Raw genomic sequence first — 24,786 nt, 5'->3', positions numbered from 1 at the left:
ATCTAACATATAACTAAATAATGTTAAAATCATCATGTATCACCAATCTAAATTCTTCATATTATTTAAAAATCATTGTTCATATGAATTTTAAGAAAAAAGAACTAACTGGTTTTTCTAAACAAATATATTAAGAAAGATAAAATATTTTGCATTATTTTTAATCGCCAAAAATAATCATTATAAATTACAGATTAAAAGTTACTTTCAATATATAATTATTAAACACGTAAAATTATCATGTTATCAATCAACAAGAAAGCTTTACTTTTAATCATTAAATAATAAAAACTATTTTATCTTTTTGCAATATTCCGAAAAATAAGGTTAAAAAATATGTTTATAAAATTAACAAAAATACAGCATTATAAACCTGTAAATAAGTAAAATGTTTTGGTGTGACGTGACTTAAGGAATGTTGATATATATATATATATATATATATATATATATATATATATTATTTCTATATTTATTAGAATATAAAACACAAATTGGTCTATTACTGGTAAAGACAATATAAAAGTTACTTATTAAAAATAAGTATTAAATATATTACGTATATTATATTAGAGGGTTGTGTGCATGAGAGAGGAAGAACTTAGTGAAGAAGTTTGGTGATGTGAGTGGGTAAGACTGACTTTATAATAAAGTTGTCATGTGGAAATTTTGGATCGGAAGACTGTGGAGTAGTTTTATTTATTTTTTATATATTTTTTCTCTAATTCTTATCTTGTTTCTTTGGTATTTGATATAGAATAGTCTAAATATCCTTATTAATAAACATCTAATAAATTTGGTAAATGTTTTTAATTAATTAAAGAATCACACATTTTTATATATGATTATATTTATTGCATTTAAGAATATATTAAATAAGACATTTTCAAAAATAAATACACAAATTAATTTTTTTAGTAAATAAAAGTATTGTTAGAAGTGTTTTGTAGAAAACTAATTAAAAATTGTTGTTATCTAAAATAAGATATTGAAATTATTGTTGTTGATAGTTATCACTCTCTGATTTAGCAATTCTAAATCTTAAAATCTAACTTTGTTTATTTTTCATTTATAAAGACGTTCAACATTGATAAAAGTGTTTTATGTAGTTATTACCGGGAAAACGAAAAGAAATAGTAAATTAATTAATTTAAGGTTCTTAGTAAATCCTATTTTCACATTCATTAATATTAGTTGTTGATATTTTTTTAGAAGAAAAGTTCAATATGTAAATTAAATTAATTTTATATCTCTCAAATATTATTAAAAGGAATTAAACTTATAATCTCTCATACCCTCTTTTTTAACTTTTATCTATGTTTATACCAACTTCAATATTTATTAAATATTTTCTTACAAATAAAAATCAAAAGAAACATAATATTACGAAGAACTTAATGTAAAACAAAAATTCATATTTTCTTCTTTTCAACGTGAAATATTAATGAAAAAAATCATAATTGCATAAATTTTAAAATAAAGTAATAGACAAATAAAGATGTCTTAGTAATTCAAAATGTATGCAGGTAAGGAAACATGTTAGATGTATATATATATATATATATATATATATATCTTGTTTGGAAAAGTGTTACTCATATCCAATCAATATTAGGCCAAGTTTGGACAATACTATGGATATAGGATTTATTTGATATTCATACATGAAAGAAATTATATATAGGTCTTATATGTGATTGTTTGATCTTGATTAACTTATATTACTAATGTTTTGACATTTGCTTTCTTTCATAACTTGAATTTCTCATAGTTGAATACACTTGACTAGGAGTGCTTTCAACTCATCCACATATCTATTCAAAGTTGATACATAAACTTTCGAGAAAAAGGATTGTAATCCAATTATCATTGTATTATTGCAATGTTTGGGTTGAGGTTGAAAATATTGAGAGATGAATCTACCAATCTTTTTACAAAGTTGCAAAAAGATTCATTTAATGTTACTTATGTGCTTTTATAAGGTTATTTAGTTGAAAATTGCAGTTTAAACCTACGAGATATTTAGTGGAATTTGTCAATAAGGTCAAATATTAATATTTATCCATTAAGTTTCAGGAAGAACATTTGACAAATAATTGTATTGCTTCTAAAGTAAATTTTCATTTGAGTTAAATATATCAATATATTCCTATAATGATTAGTATAACTATTGTATCACTCGGTTAGAGGTTTCTAACTCAAAGTCAAAGGTACATTCATGATGGTGTTTTTTTTTATAAAGTAATAACAACTTTAGTTATCGATCAAATCACAATGAATGTTAACTTAAAACCAAATAACATTATTTTGATTACTTGTTAGTTAAGAAAAATACATTGGATTGTGCAAGTGCTTATCAACATTTGAGTTCTTTGTCAATGTTAAGATATGTCAAATATTCTATTAAGAGATATTAGATAATCAAATACTGTGTTAGTTGTAATTTAGATATTATTATAATTTGTGCGGATTTGTGCACCTGTCATTCCTTTAATAGATGAAGAATTATAGGATCTTTGTATGTATATATATGGTACTCTATTCTTTGAAATAATACATTAGAGTTATTCTTTAAACCTTTTAATATGGTATCAAGAGCCAAACACTGATATCCTCTACAATATAGGAATCAATGCTTCCTTTTCTTTTTTTATTGAATATTTCTGATGGTTCATTCCGATAGAAATCAATTAGAGAAACATGATTCTCAAACTTCCACGACTTTCAAGAGTTATATTTCTATTGTTGTCGGATTTGTGACCAGGTATACTTAAGTATGCCCTTAATCTTTCTGTTGTTACTAAGTGTAGTGATTGGATAATTTATTCAGGTGTTATTGATCATATGACTTGTGATCCTCATATATTTAATAATTTTTCCTTTAATTGTTCTAAAATTGTTATTATTAATGCCAATGGGGTCTCATCTCCTATTGAAGGTATAGGTATTATATCTCTCTCACCCTCCTTATCGATTTCTGACGTTTTATATGTTCCTACATTAAACTATAATATTATCTCCGTTAGCAAGTTAACCAAATCACATTCTTGTGTTGCCTTGTTTTATCCAACTCATTGTTTTTTTTCAGAACATCCATTCCAAGGAGAAGATTACTAGTGGTAGAGAGAGTGAAGGACTATATTATCTTGAAAATGTCTCACAACAAACCCATAAAAGAGGGTTGGGTTGTCTTGCGAATGATCACATACAAGATAAAACCAAAAAGGAAATTTGGTTATGACATAGATGGTTGGGACATCCCTCTTTTGGTTATTTAAAAAAAAATATTTCCATCATTATTTCATAAATGCAATATTTCTGATTTTTTTTTTGTGAAACTTGTGTTATGGCAAAATATCATTGTGTTATGTTTCCTTTAAATAATAAAAAAACTTATTTTCCTTTTTCACTAATCCACAATGATGTTTGGGCCTCGCCCCACAACTTACACATAATGGAGAAAATTGGTTTATCAGTTTTGTTAATGATTGTACTAGGGTAACTTGAGTGTTTTTTCTTAAAAATAAAAGTGATGTGTGTGATGTGGTTTGTTCCTTCTATCATATGATCGTTACACAGTTTAACACATCTATTAAGGTCATTCCATCAGACAATGGAGGGAAATATTTTAATACTGAATTAATAGAGTTCATGAACTCTTAAGGTATCTTGCATCAAACTACATGTCCTTATTCACCACAACAAAATGGAGTGACTGAGAAGAAATAGACATATATTAGAGGTGACAAGATCACTTTTGATAGATGATAATGTCCCATCTCATTTATGGGGTGAGGCTGTGAGCTCTACCGTTTATTTAATTAATCAACACCTACTTGTGTGCTTAACTTTCGAAGGCCTTTCAATGTGTTGTTTGATCATTGTATCTTTCCTCTAATAGTTTATTTTAGTGTCGTCAAAATGAGTTGAAACCCGTGAGCCAACCCAGCTTGTCACGGGTTTGAGCCGGGTTGGGTTGGAAAAAAATACAACATTTTTTATGCGAGCCAATTTTGATCCAACTCACTAAGAACCCGGCTCACACAGGTTGAACCCGTGGTGGGTCGGGTTGGCTCACCAACCCACATATTTTGTTTTACTAAATCAAATTAATTAAATTATTTATTCAAATCCTATTTTTTTATTGAAATCAAATTAATTAAATTAATTATTTAAAACGCACAACCTTTACTTAGCAATAGAGCCTTTCGCGTTGCTGTCTTTCCAAAAGTTTCCCTCTGCAAATAAACCCTAAGATTATAGATTGGCTAATATTATAGATGGAGATAAAGAAGAAAATGCTTCAAGAGAGCATAATATTGTGGATTTATCCATTCAGAACTCCAATTTAATAGATGGATAATATTATAGATTGGATAATTCAAGAATATATAATTTGTTTTATCTTGTTTTTAGACCTATCTCCAAGCATGATAGTTTTATATTTTGCTATATATTGTTGTTAACCCATATGTAGTTTCTTGGTCAAACGGTAGTGTATGTCTCATTAAACTAAATTGGCAAAATTTTATGCTCGATAGCTTATAATATATATAACAATATATTTATTTTGTTTCATTTTCTTTTATATCAATTGGTCTAATTATCACTGTTTCAATTTGATCGATCAAAGTAACATGTTATAAGAATGTCAGAAGAAGAGGGTGAAAAAAAAAGTTAATTAAGTGGGCCAATGAGCCAACCCGTTTAACCCACCAACCCGTGGTGGGTCGGGTTGGGTTGGCTCACTAAGTAGCCAACTCGTGGTGGGTCGGGTCGGGCCAGGTTACCCGTTTTGATACCTCTAGTTTATTTACCACCTCATATTTTTGGATGTGTTATATATGTTCACTTACATCCACATCAACATGCAAAGCTTGAAGAAGCGATCAAATGAGTTTTTGTTGGGTATGGATCAACTAAAAAAGGTGATCGTGCTTATCATCCACCATAAAAGAAATTTTATATCTATATGGATGTAACATTTAATGAGCATGAACTTTTTTATGTTGATTCTCCACTTAAGGGAGACAATGAAACTAAAGTGCATAATCATGATGTTAGTATGTTTAAAAAATTATATTGTGAAGATTGTTAGAAAAGAAGTGCATTGTTTGTCTTACCAAAAGGAGGGGGGTTAAATTAGTGACCAATAAAAACAATTACTTTTTCAATCTTTTTGGAAACTTAGAATGATCTTTAATCTATCTTAAAATCCAAGCAATAAAGAGCATGCAATGAAAGTAAAAGAGATAAGGAAAGAAATACAAACACATGGTTTATACTGGTTCGGCCTTAATGCCTACATCCAGTGTCCTTTCAATCACCCTGAGATTGAAAGCCAATTGCACTATAAAGATATGATTTTTTACAATAAGGCTTTACAACGATCAATCTATCAAAATGTAAACGACCTCTCTAACTCACTAATCTAATATAGGCAATAACAAAGCCTTGCAGCAAGAACAATCATCTTCTGTAGTCACCCTTTGAGACACCTCTTAAAGTACAAAGAACTCATTGCTCTTCTTTCTGGCTGCATGCACAAGGAACAACACAATCCAAGATTTCTAATAAACGAAATTTGATCAGTTCAGAGGACACCTTATTAGTGCAGTAGTTGATCAACAATGAAAACAAAATATGTTCTTCAAGAAACCTTCAAGATTATCAACTTCTGTATATCTTGTTTCTTGAAGCGTCTTAGCACACATATAACTCTTTTCTCAATTCACAAAGATCAGATATGAAAGTTTAGAATGATCAAAAGTCTTGAGAGCAGTGTGCAATGCGTCAATTTATAGTTTTCTCATAACAGAAGCAATTCAATCGATTATGTAAGTAATGTAACCGGTTACATTATTTACAATTGTAACAGAATTACAATTAAAACAATTTTGATTGAATGCACATTTAATGTAATCGATTGCTAATAAATGCTAGTCAAAATATTTGAAAAATATGATCGTTATCATTGTTATGACTTAGCTTGAAAATAATTTTCAAAGAATAATAAACTTAATTGATTACATAAATAGTGTAATCGATTAAACTATACACTTAAACAAATTTTGAAAACTTTTTCACTTCAAAACTCATCGCAACACATTTCCAAAAAAGTTTGCAAAGACACGAGTTTTAATCGGTTATACACTTAATGTAATCGGTTAAAACTTGTTGTTTTGCCACAGTTTAAAACATAAGTTATCTGATGAACTTAGTTAATTACAACATCACTATAATTGATTATTTCATACAAAGTTGGTTTGTGCTTGTGATTTTATCACATTAAAACATTTAGTATGCATACAGAAGATATAAACACAATTAGGATCACAATAGTTTGCAGACCAATCAACATGTCATCATATGTATCAATCATAACGAAACATTTACATACCAACATATGTATCAATCACAAATACATATTTTTTTTGTGTCATGAAAACATATGTGTTGTTACAATCAATGTGTTGTCATCATCAAAAACCAAATACATAAGGGAATGAGTTTAGTACTCATATTGCTTCCCCTATTAATAAAGATAAATTATTGTATGAGGATCATTCTACAGGAAGTGAGCCAATCCTAAATATGGATACTTCTTTTTTGGATAATATAATGTCTTCTGATCATAACCAATTGGTTCAATCTTCTCCACAAGTTCAACTTGAGTCTTTAGAGGTACCTCCTGATCCTATATCTGATAATACTAATTTAAATGAAATTGATCATGGAGTTGATTCTTGTCTGCGTGAGACCACCAACACACCAAACACTGAGTCTACTATTGTTCAATATAATCTTCTACCTCGTTTTATTCGTGGTCAACCCCTAGCTAAATATGAACTAAACCTCCAAGCCAAAGTTAAATATCCCATTAATAAATATGTTTCATCTCATACATAGGTTATCATAGTTATATGCATCATTTGTATCTCAATTATCTTCAATTCCTATTCCTAGTAATATACAGGAAGCTTTGACAAATTCTAGATGAAACAAAGTAATGGTTCAAGAGACAACAACTTTAGAAAAAAAACAACTCTTGGGATCTTGTGTCCTTACCAAGAGGGAAGAAAACTGTGGGCTGCAAATGAGTATTTACAATTAAGCATAAAGTTGATGGAACTATTGAGAGTATAAAACTCGACTTATGGCTAAAGGTTATACTCAATCTTATGGTGTAACTTACCAAGAGACGTTTCCACCAGTAGCCAAGCTCAACACTGTGAGAATACTTCTATTGCTAGCAACAAACCAAGATTAACCTCTTCTAGTTTACAACAATACCTTACATCTAAATTTGAGATGAAATAACTTGGAAACCTTAAATATTTTTTGGGTATTGAAGTAGATAGATCAAAACATGGTATTTTCCTATGCCAAAGAAAATATACTATTGACTTATTATCGGAAGCTGAGCTACTTGGGTGTAAACCAACTGATACACCAATTGAACAAAATCATAAACTCTTTTAATGCTCAAATTCAGCAAGCATAGACAAAGGGAGATACCAAAGACTGGTAGGAAAATTAATTTATTTGTGCCATACACGTCCAGATATCACCTATGCATTGAATGTTGTTAGTCAATTTATGCATGACCCATGAAAGCTTCATATGGATGTTGTTGAGAGGATTTTGAGATATTTGAAGTCTGCTTCTGGAAAAGGAATTTTGTTTTCAAATAATGGAAACTTAAAGGTAGAAGGGTACACTGGTGCAGATTGGGCAGGTTCAAAAGATGATAGAAGATCTACCTCTGGATACTTTACATTTATATGGGGAATCTTGTAACTTGAAAGAGTAAAAAACAACCCGTAGTAGCAAGATCCAGTGTTAAAGTAGAATTCAAAAGCATGACAGTAGTTGTATGTGAACTTTTTGTGGATTAAAAATGTGCTATTAGATTTGGGTTTTAAACCAAATGTGCAACATAATAGAACAAAGCATGTGAAGATTAATAGACATTTCATCAAAGAGAAGCTTGAAGCTGAAATAATTTCCTTTCCTTTTGTAAGATCACAATTGCAGTTAACTAATGTTCTCATCAAAGAAGTGTCAAGAATATTTTTTAATGAATCTCTATTCAAGTTGAGAATGTGTGATATCCATGCACCAACTTGAGTGAGGTGTTAAGATATGTCAAATATTCTATTAAGATCTATTAGACAATCAAATACTATGTTAGTTATAATTTAGTTATTATAATTTGTGCACTTATCATTCCTTTAATAGATTATATATATATATATATATATATATATATATATATATATATATATATATGATATTCTACTTTTTAAATTAATAGATCAGAATTATTCTTTAAACCTTTTAATAGTCAAGAGTAATAAAAATAATTGTGATTTGTTTTGTATTATCATCGTTTTGGTAAGAATAATCATAGTTTGTTGCCAATGTAAACATTAAGTCAAATGATATTATATTTCGATTAAGATTGAGTTTATCCTAAAAATGTGAAAGATTACAAATAAGTTATAATTGATGTGTTTTTTTTAACAATTTGAATTTCGTGTAATAGAATTTAAAGTTCAACGTAACGTTGTTCTCAAAGTATTAAGTCAATTTCTGTCTTTTTCTTATTGTTTCAAGGAATTCATTATTTTGGAGTTGTAATGTTTAGTTACAAAGTTGTCATACTTGTGTTGTTACCATTCACCTCATGTGTTGTCGATGTTGAACCAACAATAACATAGGTATTATTATATAGGTTGCGATAACTTTGTAATACAATCCTATATTAAACAAAATAATAAAATTAGAGTCTTATTTGTTCATTATAATAAATTTATGAGATATTATAAATATATTTCAAATATATTATATTTTTTTAAGTAAATTCAACAATACCTTTAATATTGTTTCGATTGATTAAATATCTCATTTCAGATTTCATACAATATCTAACAGCCTAATAGATTAAAATTTTAAAACATTTTTATTTTATTTTTTAAAAAACTGTCTTGAATTCATCAACAATATGATGAACAATGGTGATAATAAAGTAGAATAATAAAATAATTAGGAAAGACAACAGAAAAAGGGATATTTAATTAAAAAATGTATAACTTACTATAAAAAAAATTTCACAGTTCTAAAATATGAAAAATTTAATGAATTGGTAATATGAACTTTGATTAATTATATTCAACCTGAATATGCATATATGTTAATTTCTTTTCTTTTAAAAAATATATTTTTCAATTTATCATTTGTGATGAATTTGTTTTTATAAGAATCCGTTATTAATAAAAATATCACTTTAATGTATAATATGCAAACATGATTACTCTAAAATTAAAGAATTTAATTTATGTAAAAAAAAATTATTTCTTTTGTGAAATTCACGTTAACATGATATCTTTATCAATAAAAGACTTTTAAACGAATTTTTCTTTAGAAGATTGTTGAACTTTTAACTAAAATCAGTAGGTAAAATGTGCATGTGACTAATTTTAAGCCTTTATTAAATTATTATTATAATATTTAAATTATAAAATCAATAATGATGCTAATTAAATACTAAAAATGATAAATATAAATCAATAATACGTACTTTAATCATTATATGATCATATTTTTCTTTATTGTTTTCCGCTGTTGCGGAAATTTATATAAAGAACACTTTTAATTGATTTTCTTGCGATTGTTTATTAATAATATTATTTTTTCAAGAAATTTGAATATTAAAATATAATATATATTTATGGTAGATTATGCACCAAAATATCTCAATAATAAATCAATAATTAATGTTAAAATATGTGACCGACATGCAACTAATTTGCATTGTAATTTACTAAGATTATTTTTATTGAATCTTGAAATCTTTTAAACAGTTGTAGATAGAATCTTGACCGAATACAACTAATTTGCATAAGACTCAAAATAAAAAATTACATAATTTATCTCTATCTATAATAATAAAATAATATTACACTAAATAATCAAAATTATCTATTTTTATTTTTTTTATCTTATCAAACAAATATTATTAGACTGAAAATAATAAAATAAAACTCAAATAAAACTACTAATTAATTATCAAAATTTAAGTTTATTCCAACCAAACTTTCAATCCTTTTAAATTTTCTATCCTTTATTCAACTTTCTACGTTCATCATCCTACACTAGGCTTGCTTCTTTCAATTAGATTGATGTTTTTCTTTTCCTTCATAATTGACTTTTTCATTACTTTGACTGACTTCGCAGTTATCTTTGTCGATTTTATTTTCATTATAATTGTCCTTTTTTTATCTTTACTGACTTGTCTTTAAGATTTATCAACTTGTTATTTGCTTTGGCCATTTTCCTAATAACATTGTAGCCACCACGGTTTATTGCAACTTCAACTATTTTATGATTTTCTTCGCGAATATCCCAACACTCATAATTGATCATTCTACCTCCAATATCATTATTTCCAAAATTCAATTTGTCAACAGCTACTTCACTATGATGATGGTTCTCCTTGTTGACATTTGCAGGCTTCTGTTTCATATTATTATGTGCTAACTCCCTCCATATTTGGTTCTCCACTCTAAGATTATTCACTTTTCCTTAAAGCATCCAATTTAGTTTCCCTATATCTTCTCATCTTTTTCTTTGAGTTTCTTCTTCAAGGCCTTTGGTATCATTTTCACCAATATCTTCAATTGCCTCATTTTTTTGCTCCTTGAGCTCTAATAGTTTATTTACTTTATCCTTGCTATTTCCATCTCTAGGTTTGCCACTCTCATCATCATGACTCCAATCATCTTTGCCGAGCTTTGCATCATCATGGTCGTGCTTTCCTTACACTTTGCCAAGCTACTCAAATTATCCATCAACTTTGCCAAGCTCTACACATTCTTAGCTGTTGATAGGGGAGCAATACCCATCTCATATATGTTTTTGATGATGAACAAAAGAAATGTTTTATGGTTTCTTGCACAACAAATGACATAACAATTATTTTATCATTACTGTGTTTGTGCTTGAAATCTTGATACATGTATTCATTGTGTGTAAGTGAATCATAAGTTTAAATATATTGCACATTACATATCTAGTAGAAATAATCTATTAATTATTGTATATAATCTGTTAAATTTATCTAGTTATCAAGATATGCTTAACAAGGGCAAATAATTGTGTTGTAATCAATTACATTAATTGTATAATCGATTAAAACACGTTGCTATGCTAACATGTGTTTGGAAAGGAAATTGATTTCAAAGTTTGCTTAAGTGTTGAACATAACCAATTACATAAGTTTCCTAATCGGTTAAAATGTTTATCATATGAAAATCAATTTCATTTAAACTGTCTATAATGCTCATATTAATTGGTTGTTGGCTTGTATGAATTTCATAACAATTGTATCCATTGTATAATCTGTTAAATCTTAAACAGATGTAAAATTGTTAAAACAAAAGGAAAAATTTTACAAATTACATTAGTTGCATAATTAATTAGAATGCATGAGGATTCAAAAATCCTATATATAATTGTCTTGCGCGTTGTTTCAAAAACAATCTTTGAACATCTAATTTCATAACTAACATTTTGATTGAGTATTGATTGCTAAAGCGTCTAAGAACAAGTCTTGGAGAATCAAAGATCAAATTTGGGTTAATAATAAAGATTCTTCCAAGAAAGCTGAGCTGAAAGAGTTCTGATCAATTATGAGTTGCTGATGTACTACCGCGAAGATCAGATTCAACATTTGCAATCAATGTGCAAGTTATCATGGAGAAGAGAACCGTGGTGTTCTTCATTAAGATTTGGAATATTTCTCAAGGTGTTTAGGGAGTTCGGATTGCTCTCTATTTTGGTAAGATTGTGAGGTGTTCACATCTTGTTGTTGTAAGTGATATTGAGTGGGAAAAGAGATATCTCTGTATTCTTGCTTATATACTCTATCATTATAGTAGAATCTCTTCTAAAAATTTGTTGATGGAAGATTAGATGTAGGCTTGGCCGAACCAATATATATTGTTGTGTTGATTTTTCTCTCCTTTCTCTTTTATTGTTAATTCATTATACTTGCTTTATTGATTTCAAGAAAACTCAAAGATTTTGTAAAGCTTTCTAAAAGAACAAATTTTTAAAGCAAAATGCAATTCATCTCCCGTCTTGGCTTGAGATATAAAACATCACTTTTCTAACATCAGCCATCATTACAGGCACGCAATGCCCAATTCGAGCGCTCAAGCGCTATCAGCAAACTCAAACCCCTTTTAGACAACTTTGTACACTTCTCCCACAAATTTGAAAGGTTCCTAGAACCTTTTAAAGACAAATAACTCACTCCAACATCCCAGTTTACTCCCAAACTTGTTGGTTCAAAATATCACCACACAAAACCTCATTTTTGACCAAAAACACCTAATCACTCTCCCCAACACACCCATAAACAATTCTACACCAAATTTTCTTCTTTTGGTAGCCTAGACAAGTCATAATAGGTCTCCTAATCAATTCCTAAGTGTCCAAAATAGTCCCCACTGCCTATCTCAAATTCTCACTAGTCAAAATTTTTTACACTAAATATACATTCAACTTCAACAATAATCCCCTTACATATTTCATACCAGATTTTCTTCAATTTAACAATGTTAACAAGTATAAAATGACCCCATAAAAACACTCAACCAGTTACATCATCACTCTAACACTTACTTTTATAATTTACCCATAAAAACTCTTATTTTGACCTTAAAACCTAAGCAAAAGAACACATCTTCTAACCAACCACTTTGCATTCAGTTCCAAGCCTTAAAATAACTTCCTTACACATAATCAATACAATTTTCAACATCACAAACATACAATTCCAACTTACCAACAAAACATGATCAATTAATCAACTACATATAATCTTTATATACCCAAACATAACAATTTTTCTCAAAATTTAACTATTATACATATAGATACAATTTCTTATAATATAATCACAAACTAAAATAAAAGTTCTAGCTTCCCTTACCTTAGAAAACTTCTACAGCTCTAAAAACCTCAATCGTTGCTTCCACCGCAAGAAACTTCTAGAAAAGCCTACAAATCACCGATTGATGATTGGAGACAAACTTTAGAACCTCGATTGAACCAAGAATCAAGGAAGAGAAGTTCTTGACAGATACAAAAACATAATTTTCTTTGCATGATCATGAACCAAAGATACCAAGAAAAGAGTAAAAACTTACTTACTCTAAACAACAAATTGATCGGTTAGATAGGTACTCCTTGTCACAAGGATCGCCTAGATACCTCCTAATCGTCAAATAGATTCAGAAATCTTAGAGAGATGGTAGAGAGGTTAAGAGAATAGTGTTTTAGATAGATAAACTGTATTTTAGGTAATGAGACGAGTTTAAGAAATTATATTTATATTATCGACTTATTTTAAAATAAAATAGTCGGTCTCACTATTTTAAGACACATATCTACTTTATTATTTTATTTTCTAGGTTCTTACATAAAACATTCATTTTGAGCCTAAAAAGATGATTTTAAATTTTTTTAATATTTCTTTATTAAATTAATTATAATATTATGTTTAAGAAGAAAAGGTCACAAATTTTTTTAGTACTAATTTAAGTCTATTGAATTAATTATAAAATTATGTTTAAGAAAAAAAAGTTTAACAAAATTCAATATATTATAATTTTGTTTAAGAAAAGAGAATGATTAATTATATTTATTCTCTTACCGTTAATTCTAATTTCTATTTTCTTCTTTATCCCTTTATGATTTTTCATATTGTAACATCACATTTAATATAGTAATCTACTAAATAAAATATCATATGTTTTGATATTACATAGCACATAGATAAGAAAACATGTAATTTACAAAACCTCCTAAACACAAAGTATCCCAAAAGAGTTAAATTGTTATACATAACATCTATGTGTATATCCACACACACACACACACACACATATATATATATATATATATATATATATGTCTATATATTACACTATGCATATTACACGATGGTATTCTCCGACTCCATCAAAAGCAGGCTATCACCTTTAAAATTTTTCTGCTCACACCAAATGGTGATCATTCCTAAAAATATTATAGCACACACAAATAGACAACACAAAAGTAAGGGTAAGCTAGTATACAAAGAAATTAACATGTCATAATTTAATATAACAAATCATAGATCAACATTCACAATATCCCATCAAACACATGATCATATCACAATTTGACCTTTATACTCAATTATCTAGATCTGATGTTGACATAGATTTCACTGAAGGCGTGCACCCATGTTAGTGTTTATACTCTGCAAAGTCATAAACAAGGTGTTAGAATTGATGAACTTTGTTTCTCAACACCAAGAGGGGAGGGGGGGGGGGTGAATTGGTGTTTTATAAAAACTTTCACTTTTTAAATCCTTTTCGCAAAGTATAATGTTCTTGAAATCTTTCTTGTGCAGTAAGCAAATATGTGTGCAATGAAATAATAAATGCAAATGTAAAGAGATAAAGGAGAGAGAATCAAACACAGTTTTTATCCTGGTTCGGCCTTAATGCCTACATCCAGTCACCCTTCCAATCAACCACTGATTGAAGGATATTTCACTATAATGATTGGTGAATTACACCAAAGGTTTTATTGTGAATACACCCTCACAAAGTAAACACCTTTCCCACTCACACAATCAAATATAGAAACAACAACACCTGCAAACACAACACCCCATGATCTTGTTGTAGAAAACCCTTTGAGAATCCCCTCTTAGAGTCAAGAACACACCACTCTTCTTCCTGACATGCACGTCCAGGGAAACAACAAGTCAAAGATTGCAAGTCTTCTCTCCTGCTCAATACAAACACACCTTTAGTTGTGTTAATGCGATCAACCAATGTAATCCACAAAGATGCCTCACAAGAATTCTTCAAACTTTTAGCTTTCTTGATTCTTGGACCATATTGAGTAATTTGTAAACTTTCTAATATTAAAACAATCAAATATGAAAATGTTAGAATGATCAAAAGTTACAGAATTTCAAACAATGCGTCAATATATAATTTATATCAGTCCTGACGCAAAATAATCGATTACTAAACTTATGTAATCGGTTACATAAAACATATATAACAGAATTGTAACAAACTCAGCTCCTTAATTGAATACACAATTAATGTAATCGATTTTCATTAAATGCTAGTCAAACATATTTAAAAATATGACCATTATAGCAGTTATGACAAACATGAAATCAGTTTTCAAACATAACATACTTAATCGAATACATAGAACATGTAATCGATTTAAGCTTCAATACTTAGAATATTTTTGAAAACTTTTCTTTACAAAAACTCATCAACCCACATTTGAAAATGATGTATGCAAACACACGAGTTTTAATCGATTCACTAACTAATGTAATTGATTCAAACTAGTTGTTTTGCCACAGTTTGAAACATAAGATGTTTGATGACCTTAATTGATTACTATAACAGTGTAATCGATTATGTCATGAAGATATGCTTTTGTGCATGTGGTTTTCATAACATAGAACCATACAGTGAGCATACACAGATATAATCACATCATAAACACACTAGTATGCAGAATCACTAGTATGTTCAACATATGTTTTTATCACACAATATATGCAATTCCAAATCAACATATGTAAAAACACAACATACAAAAACTATTTTCTGTTGTGACTTGACAACATTCATTTGTTGTTACTTATCAATGTGTTGTCATCATCAAAAACCAACATAACACAGATTGAGATTAGCTAATACATGTGCTCCCCTTATCAACAATCTCCCCATTTATCAACACAAGGGTAACTTGACCTACTTCCCCATGAGGTTAATCTTCCCCACCTCACACTCAAAAGGGTCAGGGTAAAGACCTTTTGCCATTCTCTCCACCACCCCATTCAGTTTGACATGAGTTGAATGATTGGTAGAATATCAAGATACCTTATCTCTAAAGTCTCACTATCAAGCATTCACCACAATTTACTTGAACATTGAATCTCTCCTTGAGATTTTTTTTACAACACACATCTTTCATTCTCACAACATACTCATACCATTTCAAAAGCATCAACAATTATCAAAACATATGCATTGTAAACCAATCACACAATAACATAAATTTTTCATAAGAATTAGGTATACACATTAGGTAGGGAAAACAACTTGGAAACCCTCACCAACAGTTCGGGAAGGGTCCAAACACCCCCAAATAACCTCAAGAACATCCAAAATGGTGTCCATAACCCCGAATTTGAGATCCCAAACCACATATTTATTATTAGACAACCCAGATTCACTAGACGCTCTCCATTAGACACTTACCACCAGACGTTTACTACCTGACACTTGCCACCAGATATTTACTACTAGACGCTCTCTACCAGACGCTTACCACCACACGGTCACAACTAGACATTCTCCACCAAATGTTTACCAACAAATGCTTACCACTAAACAGTCATTACCAGACGCTCACCCCCAAAAGCTCACCACTAGACGCTTCCACTAGACGCTATTCACCAAACACTTACCACTAGACACTCACCACCAGACGCTCTTCACTAGACGCTTACCACCACACGTTTACCACCAAACGCTCATTAATAGACGCTCTCCACCAGATGTTTAAAACCATATTTTAGGAAAATAAGAGGCCAAATAAGGGCTAAATGATCTAAAGACAGTTCCCAAAACTGCATAATTTCTTTAAAGCCATGATTTTAGAATTTGACTAGCTAAAACCCCCTATTTTATGCCCTAAACCCATTCTTCTTCTAATTTATTCCAAATCAATGTTTTGTAAAAACACATCAACTCAAATTTACTAAATTTACATTCCCAAATTCCTCAAGAAATAACTTTCACATCAACAAACCGAGTACACACCATCATTCATAAGTTTTCAATTCAACACACCACTTTCGTAAGCAACTGAACATACCAAATTTCACGATTCAATTAAATTTCACAAATTGACCACCACATCATCATTCAAACATCAAATATACCATGTCTACCAATTAAAATCAAATAAATTAGCTTCCCTTACCTGGTTGATGCTCCAACGGTTCTAAGAACTCTAAAATTTCTTCTACGACTCTAAGATCTCTATTTGTTCCTACAATTCAGGACAATTTGATTAAAGTATACCCTTAGTACCACCAATCAACATAGAGTCTTTGAGGAGACTCAGACCCCAAATGAGTGAAGAAAACTCTACATGAAAAGACACCAAAATTTATGGAAAAATGGTAGAAACTCTATAACTCAAATGAATCGGTTAGAAATGAAAATCACGCATCAAGGATCCATTAGGCGATCTTTGATCTTCCATAGATGAGCAGGGAGTTATAATTTCTAGAGAGAAGACAGAGGAAATTTTAAAGAAGGTAGTAGTTTTAGAGAGATAAAACTGTTTAAATAATGAAACTCCTTATTAGAAAAATCTATTTATACTTTTGATAGTTTTGAAATAAAATAATGGAGTGTCATTATTTAAAATACTCTACCACATCTAATACTCAATTTTTGAGTGTCTTACACATATAGTGATTCCATTTCTTTTGCATCTCTTTGCTTTCTTTTATTATAGAGTTCTTCTTTTGAGAGGTTTTGGTAGATTCTATTCATTGAATCTCATATGTCTGTATACTAATACTTTTATGGCTTATTACCTCTTTTGGTCCCAAGAAAGAAGGGAAATGTTCAAATTCGTCCTACCTTTTTTAAAAAGTTAAAAAGGGTAACAACTTGTGAAAAAACTCTGTTCAAGTTAATCCTTTTTGGTTACGACGTTACATTTTTAATGGTGCAACTGCCATCCTAGACAAAACATAATGACGTGTTTAGTTTATTTCATTGCGTGGCAGTGTGAGGTTAAATGACGTGTAAAATTTAAATTTAAAAAAAAAATATTTTGACAGAGGGTAGGGGCTGCTTGCTCTACGTTGAAGAAGATGCATATGTTGATGGCGCGATGAAGACTAGCGATGAAGAGTTTGCTTGCAGGTTCGAAGAGTTTGATGTGCTGATGGTGAATCTTGGTTGGGTGATTTTCGTGAGAGGGTTGGACGTTTTTTATTCGCGATGAACTCGCGATTAGGGTTCCTAATTTGGGATGTTTTGTCCTGCATATTTGTTATGACTTATGAACTATCTCTTTCCTCTAGTGTATATCTTCTTGCGTTACTTGTTTTGGGAACTTTATTTTTGTTGAGCACTGTACAACATATACATCATTTAAAAACTAGAATCCAATTATCTTAAACCATATCAACAATTCAGTACCTCTCCCTTTCCTACAGTCTTTTGTTTTGTAAAAATATAAATGTGTTCGGATATTGGATTGAATTAGATTGTAACCATTAAAAAAATAAAAAAAAATTTGTTTCTGCATAAAAGCAAAACCATGTGAGTCATCATTAACAATGCCCATATGTAGCACATTTCAATGCAGTAGTTTCTCCTCTTAAGAGGAAACAACATATAATTGTGATAGTTACCTTGCAACAACCATTTGTATCAGAATTTTATTAATTATCTCCCTAGAATTAATGTCAATGTCAAACATTAAAAAGACAAGTTTGTATACTTAATTTTGAAGTTTCTACCATTGTCTTCTTTAGGTTAGTGGAATATTGGTATGTGAAGCTGGATGCATATTGGAAAATATAATCTCATTCCTGGACAATGAAGGGTAATCCTTTTAATTTTATTAAGTTATTGTAATTTGAATCAATTTCATCTAACTGTAACTTTATGCCTTTTACTTTAAATTTGGATAATCTTATATACTTGCTATTTCTAGAAGAAAATTTAGCAATGGTCTTCTTTTCTTCCATATTTTGTATGAGTAATTCTGAGACAGAACTGTTTGGGTTCTACACTTAACAAAATTATATTGATGTTAGAAAAAGGTTTGCTCTTTGGTTTGTTCTTTTCTTGAAGTTCTATGTAATGCACTTGCGGTGTTATGACTAATGTCTTGAACATTTTATATCATCAAGTTTGTTTCTTGGGAATAATGGATCTAGTTTATCTCTTTGAAGACAACCTTAATATTACTTTGATCTTATGCTAAACTATTGCAACAAATATGTGCAATAAGTTCTAGTCCTGAAGTAGAATCAACAGAGACAGAAAATGCCACGAAGCAGAACAAAGTTCAATACCAAGTAAATCCCAAACACTGAGGTATGTAAAATTTCAATGGCGATTTTTGCTTCAGAATTGAAAAACTGGACTCTTGTGAATTGTTTACCTATTAATGAATGAAAAGACAACAAAGTGGGCATGAGAAATATCTAATAATCATTAATACAAAGATGCAATCCTTGGCATTTTAAGGGAAGTGAAAATATGCACATTGATGTGAAGTTAGTCAATAAGATGGTAATTAAGGCTCTGGATTTCAAATACAGGAAAGAGACATTTCATAAACAAACAAAGTAGAAAAATCAAGAAGTGTATAATTGATAACAAGGGCTTAAATTACTATAATCCATATGCAAAAAGGAAAAATAGATTATCCATATCTCCACTGATAAGAACAGTTTTAATAGCAGAGGACCACATAAATATAACTTTCCACCACCATAACTAAAACCTATAATAGTTTTAAATCTCACATTCATTGAACACATTCAACACCCTCGTATTTTGTTTTTTATTCTTGTTATATCACTCTAAGTTTTAAGCCTACCACTAATCGCAGAACAAAAAATCCCAAATTAGGAACCCTAATCGCGAGTTTATCGCAAATAAAAAACATCCAATCCTCTCGCGAAAATCACCTGACCAAGATTCGCCACCAGCACATCAAACTCTTCGAACCTGCAAGAAAACCCTTCGTCGCAGTCTTCATCGCGCCATCAACATCTGCATCTTCTTTAGAGCAAGAAGCCCCTACCCTCTGTCAAAAAATTTTTTAAAAAAAATTTAAATTTTACATGTCATTTAACCTCACACTGCCACACAATAACATAAACTAGACACGTCATTATGTTTTGTCTAGGGTGGCAGTTGCACCGTTAAAAATTTGACGCCGTAAAAAGATTAACTTAAACAGTTTTTTCACAAGTTTGGACCCTTTTTAACTTTTTAAAAAAGTTAGGACGGATTTGAACATCCCCCTCTTTTCAGGGACCAAAAGAGATATTAAGCCTACTTTTATCTCATTTATGATTAATGTTTTATTCTTATTTTTATTTTATTTAATGAATTTGTATTAGGACATGTTTTTTTTGCTCAATTTTGTTTTTCGGTACGTTTTGATTTATGAGTTTTGAAATCTTTTCTGGATATATTTTGATGAGGAACTAGAACTTTTGTTTAAATTGAACTACATAACTATTAACGAAGTTAGGATTTAACCTTTTGAGGAGATGAAATCTCTAATAAAATAAACAAACACGAGTTGAAATTAGAGAACAATGTAAAAATGAAATGAAATTAATTAAGATAATTTAATAGATAATTTTGCCTAAAAAAAATCTAAAAGTAGATTTTAAATAAGAAACACATTCTTAAGTTTGTTTAAGTTCTTCCAACTCTTTGAATCGTTACTACATGTCATTTATCTTTCTTGAACAACATTACTTGGGAGTAGACACCAAACATGCTTGCGTTATGTTTTGCTAGTAAGCAATAATAAATGTACTATTTTGTGTATGAAGAGGAGAGATACCGAAAATAAATAAAGTAAAAGCAAGAAAATGATAATTATATCATTATGGAAAATAAAGAAAATGTTAAAAAAAGTAGAACTTACAGCCTATTTGAATAGTTTTTTAATTTTTGCTTTCGACAACTAGAAATATTCTTAACTAATATACATTCTCGGATGAGAAATAAATTTTAGCTTCCCACGCCATCATAATATCTTGAAAACAACTTAATTGATATTTTTTTCACCTTTTTTTTTTTCACTTCCTCTTTTTCTTCTCATTATCTACTTTTTAACTCCCAACTAACTTCTTATCTTATGCTAATTGAATATATTTGGATTAAAAGGTAATCACACCTCACCATGCACTTACCCTAATCGTTCAATCCAATCCAATCCTTGTTAGCAAAAATATCGTAAATCATGAGATCAGGTTGCGCTTGTTGCCTATCCACTTAGCGAGTAAGTGACTATGTGAAATAGTGAATTTTCAATCTTTTGCCTTTGCATGCTTCATCTACAAAGCTAATTCTAGAAGTAACTGATCTAGCCAATGTACATGCATTTTTTCCTTAATATAATTAGATAATCGACTCATGAACGATTAAGGCAAAGACAATAATAGCATATTTGAATAACTTTCCCAAGTTATAGAAAAACTAAGAAAGTAAATAAATAGCTAAATTTTGAAGTTTCCAAATACACACTTGATTTTACCAATTCACTTGGTGCAAAACCTTACACATGTTAGGCCAAGCTATCATATCTAGTAAGAAAAATTCCCACTCGCGTACGAGGTTACGTGCATGCACTTATCCAACAGCATACGATTAAATACTGCATCATTTCCTTAAACAAACCAAAAGAGAACAAAAATGTCTGCATTCGACCCTTACGCACACCTTGGCTTCAGCAAGAACCCCGACGGCACCATCACACGTTTATTATCAAAATCACCAACCGTGGAGGCCAACCCTGAGCCTTCACCCGGAACCACCGTCGTTTCAAAAGATGTAACCATCAACGCCGAAAAGAAAACATGGGTCCGAATCTTTCGACCCACCAAGCTCCCTTCCAACGACAACACGGTGGCGCGTTTGCCCATCGTCATTTACTTCCACAACGGTGGCTTTGTGCTCTTCAGCCCTAACGGCATCGACAGCCATAAGAAGTGCTCGCACATCGCCGATGACGTCCCCTCCATCGTTGTCTCCGCCTCTTTTCGCCTTGCTCCGGAGCATCGTCTCCCGACACAGTACCAAGACGCATACGACGCCGTTTTGTGGGTGAAGAACCAATTAAACAACCCCAATGGAGAGAAATGGTTAAAAGATTATGGGGACCCTTCTAGATGCTACCTATATGGCTCTGATTGTGGTGCCAATATAGCTTTCAACGTTTCCATGCAGGTTTTTTTCCATGCAAATCCACTTTTCATAATGTCGTTTCACAACTCTTTCTTTTTCATTTTTATAATTAACTAACTTTTATTCCATGTTCATAGGATATTTCATTATACTAAGGATGTATTTAGTAGATATACCTCTTTATATTTTTAAAAGATAAAAAAATGACACAAAATTTTTTTGTATAAATTAGAATAGTTTATACATAATTTATCTAGGAGTTCTCTCATGTAATATATATCTAGATTTTATTTTATTTTGCATACAAACAAATTTTAACTTAAACAAAAAAAAAATTATTTCATTTTTTCTCTTCTATTTATTTATAGAGAATTTTGTCAGAAACTAAAATGATAAAATTATAAGTGTATATATGTAAGTGATAATAGAGTCAAATTAGTTATTGATTCGACAATAAATTTAGTAAGGATTTGTGAAACTATAGGAACTAGAATGAATAATTAAGTAATATTATTAATATGTTAACAACTTTTTTTAATAACTTTTTGATGATTACAAACTACCATATAAACAGTTGTAAAAAAATTATTAAAAAAGTTGTTAAAAAAATATTTTTCATTCATTTTTAAGATCAATCAAAATGTCAGTTTTTATTTATTCATTGATAGGAATTGAACGTATTTCAAGAAATTTATAATAACTCTTTGACTAAATATTTGTTAATTTTAATTAAGCTGAGCAATTTTTTATTTACTACATAAAGTTGGTTTTGATACAAATTTTTTGGTTGCATCAATCATTTTCAACTTGAGCCGAGCTGAGTTAGACAACTGTTAATGAAATTAATAATTCAAGAATAAGAATTGTGATTTGTTTAATTTTTGGTATAAAAGTCTCTCATAATGAATATTCGTTTAGTAATGTGACATACAGTTGCAACTATATCCCAACTTAGTCCATGTTTTGATTAAGAAACCTAAACTATTGATAAGTCTAAACATATTTTGCATGGAAAAAGATTGATGTCTGAGGAACATAAAAGCTAGTAATCACTACAAAATAAGTGTTCATGCATGCATATAAAATGAAAACATGCAAGAAATATTAATGAAATGCTTTCATGTAGACTGCTGACACAGATTTGAGGCCATTAAGGATTCGTGGTTTGGTCCTGAACCAACCCATGTTCGGAGGGGAGAAGAGAACAGGATCAGAGCTGAAGTTTGCAGCAGATCAAGTATTACCTTTGCCAGTGTTGGACTTGTTGTGGAGTATGGCTTTGCCTAAAGGGACAGATCGTGACCATAGGTATTGCAACCCTATGGTGAAGGGACCACACCATGATAATGTTAAGAAGGTGGCGAAGTGTCTTGTTGTAGGGTTCAATGGCGACATCATGGTGGATCGACAACAAGAATTCGTGACCATGTTGGTCAAATGTGGGGTGCAAGTGGAAGCACGTTTTGACCAAGTGGGGTTCCATGATATTGACATGGTGGATCCTAATAGGGCTAGTGCTGTTGTAAATATTGCCAAGGACTTTATTCTTGGTTGAGTTACCCCTTTTTAACTTCTTTGGGTTAATTTTCATGATTCTGAAAACTTTAAGAAAGGTTTTTTTTTTGGTAATTCTAAGGTTCTGTAACTATGTCATCATGTGTATGGTTATAAGTTAACATTATGAGTTATATTTGACTTTTCTTTTAACATCATTCATAAGTTGTTCTTTTTACTGTAAATTAAATGGTCCAAACTTACTAGTGGATGTTTATAAACACGTTGAATTTGGCTTTAAAAACACTAGAAATTAATGACCCAAACTTCTATCAACTCAATTTGATGAATTATGAAAGTTAAAGAATAAAACTAAAATTAGGTCAGTACCTTTCTTTCACTCCCTTTATGCATAATGGTAGAGCTCATTGTTAGATATGTATTACCTAGTTATAAGTTGTAATGTAGGTGGAGTAGATGTTTTCCACCAATAACTCAAATAACCAATCATAGGTCTAGCTAATAATAGACAAACTTTTAAACTTTGAGATTTACAAAGAAGAATAATGATAGGAGAAGAATAAGAATAAAATGACACACTTTTACATTTTGACTTATAATACAAAGGTAAAATAATTATAAAAAGTTTTGTATTTAAAAAGTAAAAAATAATAAAGAATACTGTTAAATGAATGTAAAAATTTTATGTCTTAAAATATTATTATTGTTAAAAAAATACTAAAAAACTTAGAAATGTTTATAATATGACCATGTTTTATTTATTTTTCATCTCCAAATTATGAACAACTGTTTAACTTATTACTACTTGTGCATTATCTGCTAATATTATTTATGGATTTAATTTAATTATAATATTTTTTAGGTTAGTTAATATTATTATTATTTTTTGTTAAAGTCTTCACACTACAAAAATTAGTACTTATGTGTTAGTTTTAGTGTCACTTACATTATATGTGGATCATATCCATAATTTTATTTTTATATATATATATAACACAAACTAGACTTGACTTCTTGTTGATTTGGTGTGCTCTGTCATAAAATTATAAACTTCTTTGTAGTATATTATTTTTCTTTAATAGATGTTATTTGATATTTAATTTTATTTACTATATAATCATATTTGTCGTTTTTACTTTGATAATGTTTTCAACTTTTTAAATGCATTTTACGAATTTAATTTTAGTGTTAAATGTATTTTTTA

At 29.7% G+C, this 24,786-nt stretch overlaps 1 protein-coding gene across 1 annotated transcript; it reads left to right on the top strand.

Moving 5' to 3' along the window:
* The first annotated feature begins 21,575 nt into the window (after positions 1–21,575).
* Positions 21,576–23,622, top strand: LOC124825385 (alpha/beta-Hydrolases superfamily protein). The gene is made up of 2 exons (XM_047297987.2): positions 21,576–22,109; positions 23,194–23,622. Exons 1-2 carry the CDS (start codon positions 21,576–21,578, stop codon positions 23,620–23,622), a joined length of 963 nt encoding a protein of 320 aa, XP_047153943.1.
* Positions 23,623–24,786: the final 1,164 nt, after the last annotated feature.

This window comes from Vigna umbellata, chromosome 11 (genome assembly GCF_029865625.1).
Source record: "Vigna umbellata cultivar VRB3 chromosome 11, Vumbellata_1.0, whole genome shotgun sequence".
Classification (NCBI taxonomy): domain Eukaryota; kingdom Viridiplantae; phylum Streptophyta; class Magnoliopsida; order Fabales; family Fabaceae; genus Vigna; species Vigna umbellata.
This window is presented reverse-complemented; position numbering and strand designations above follow the sequence as displayed.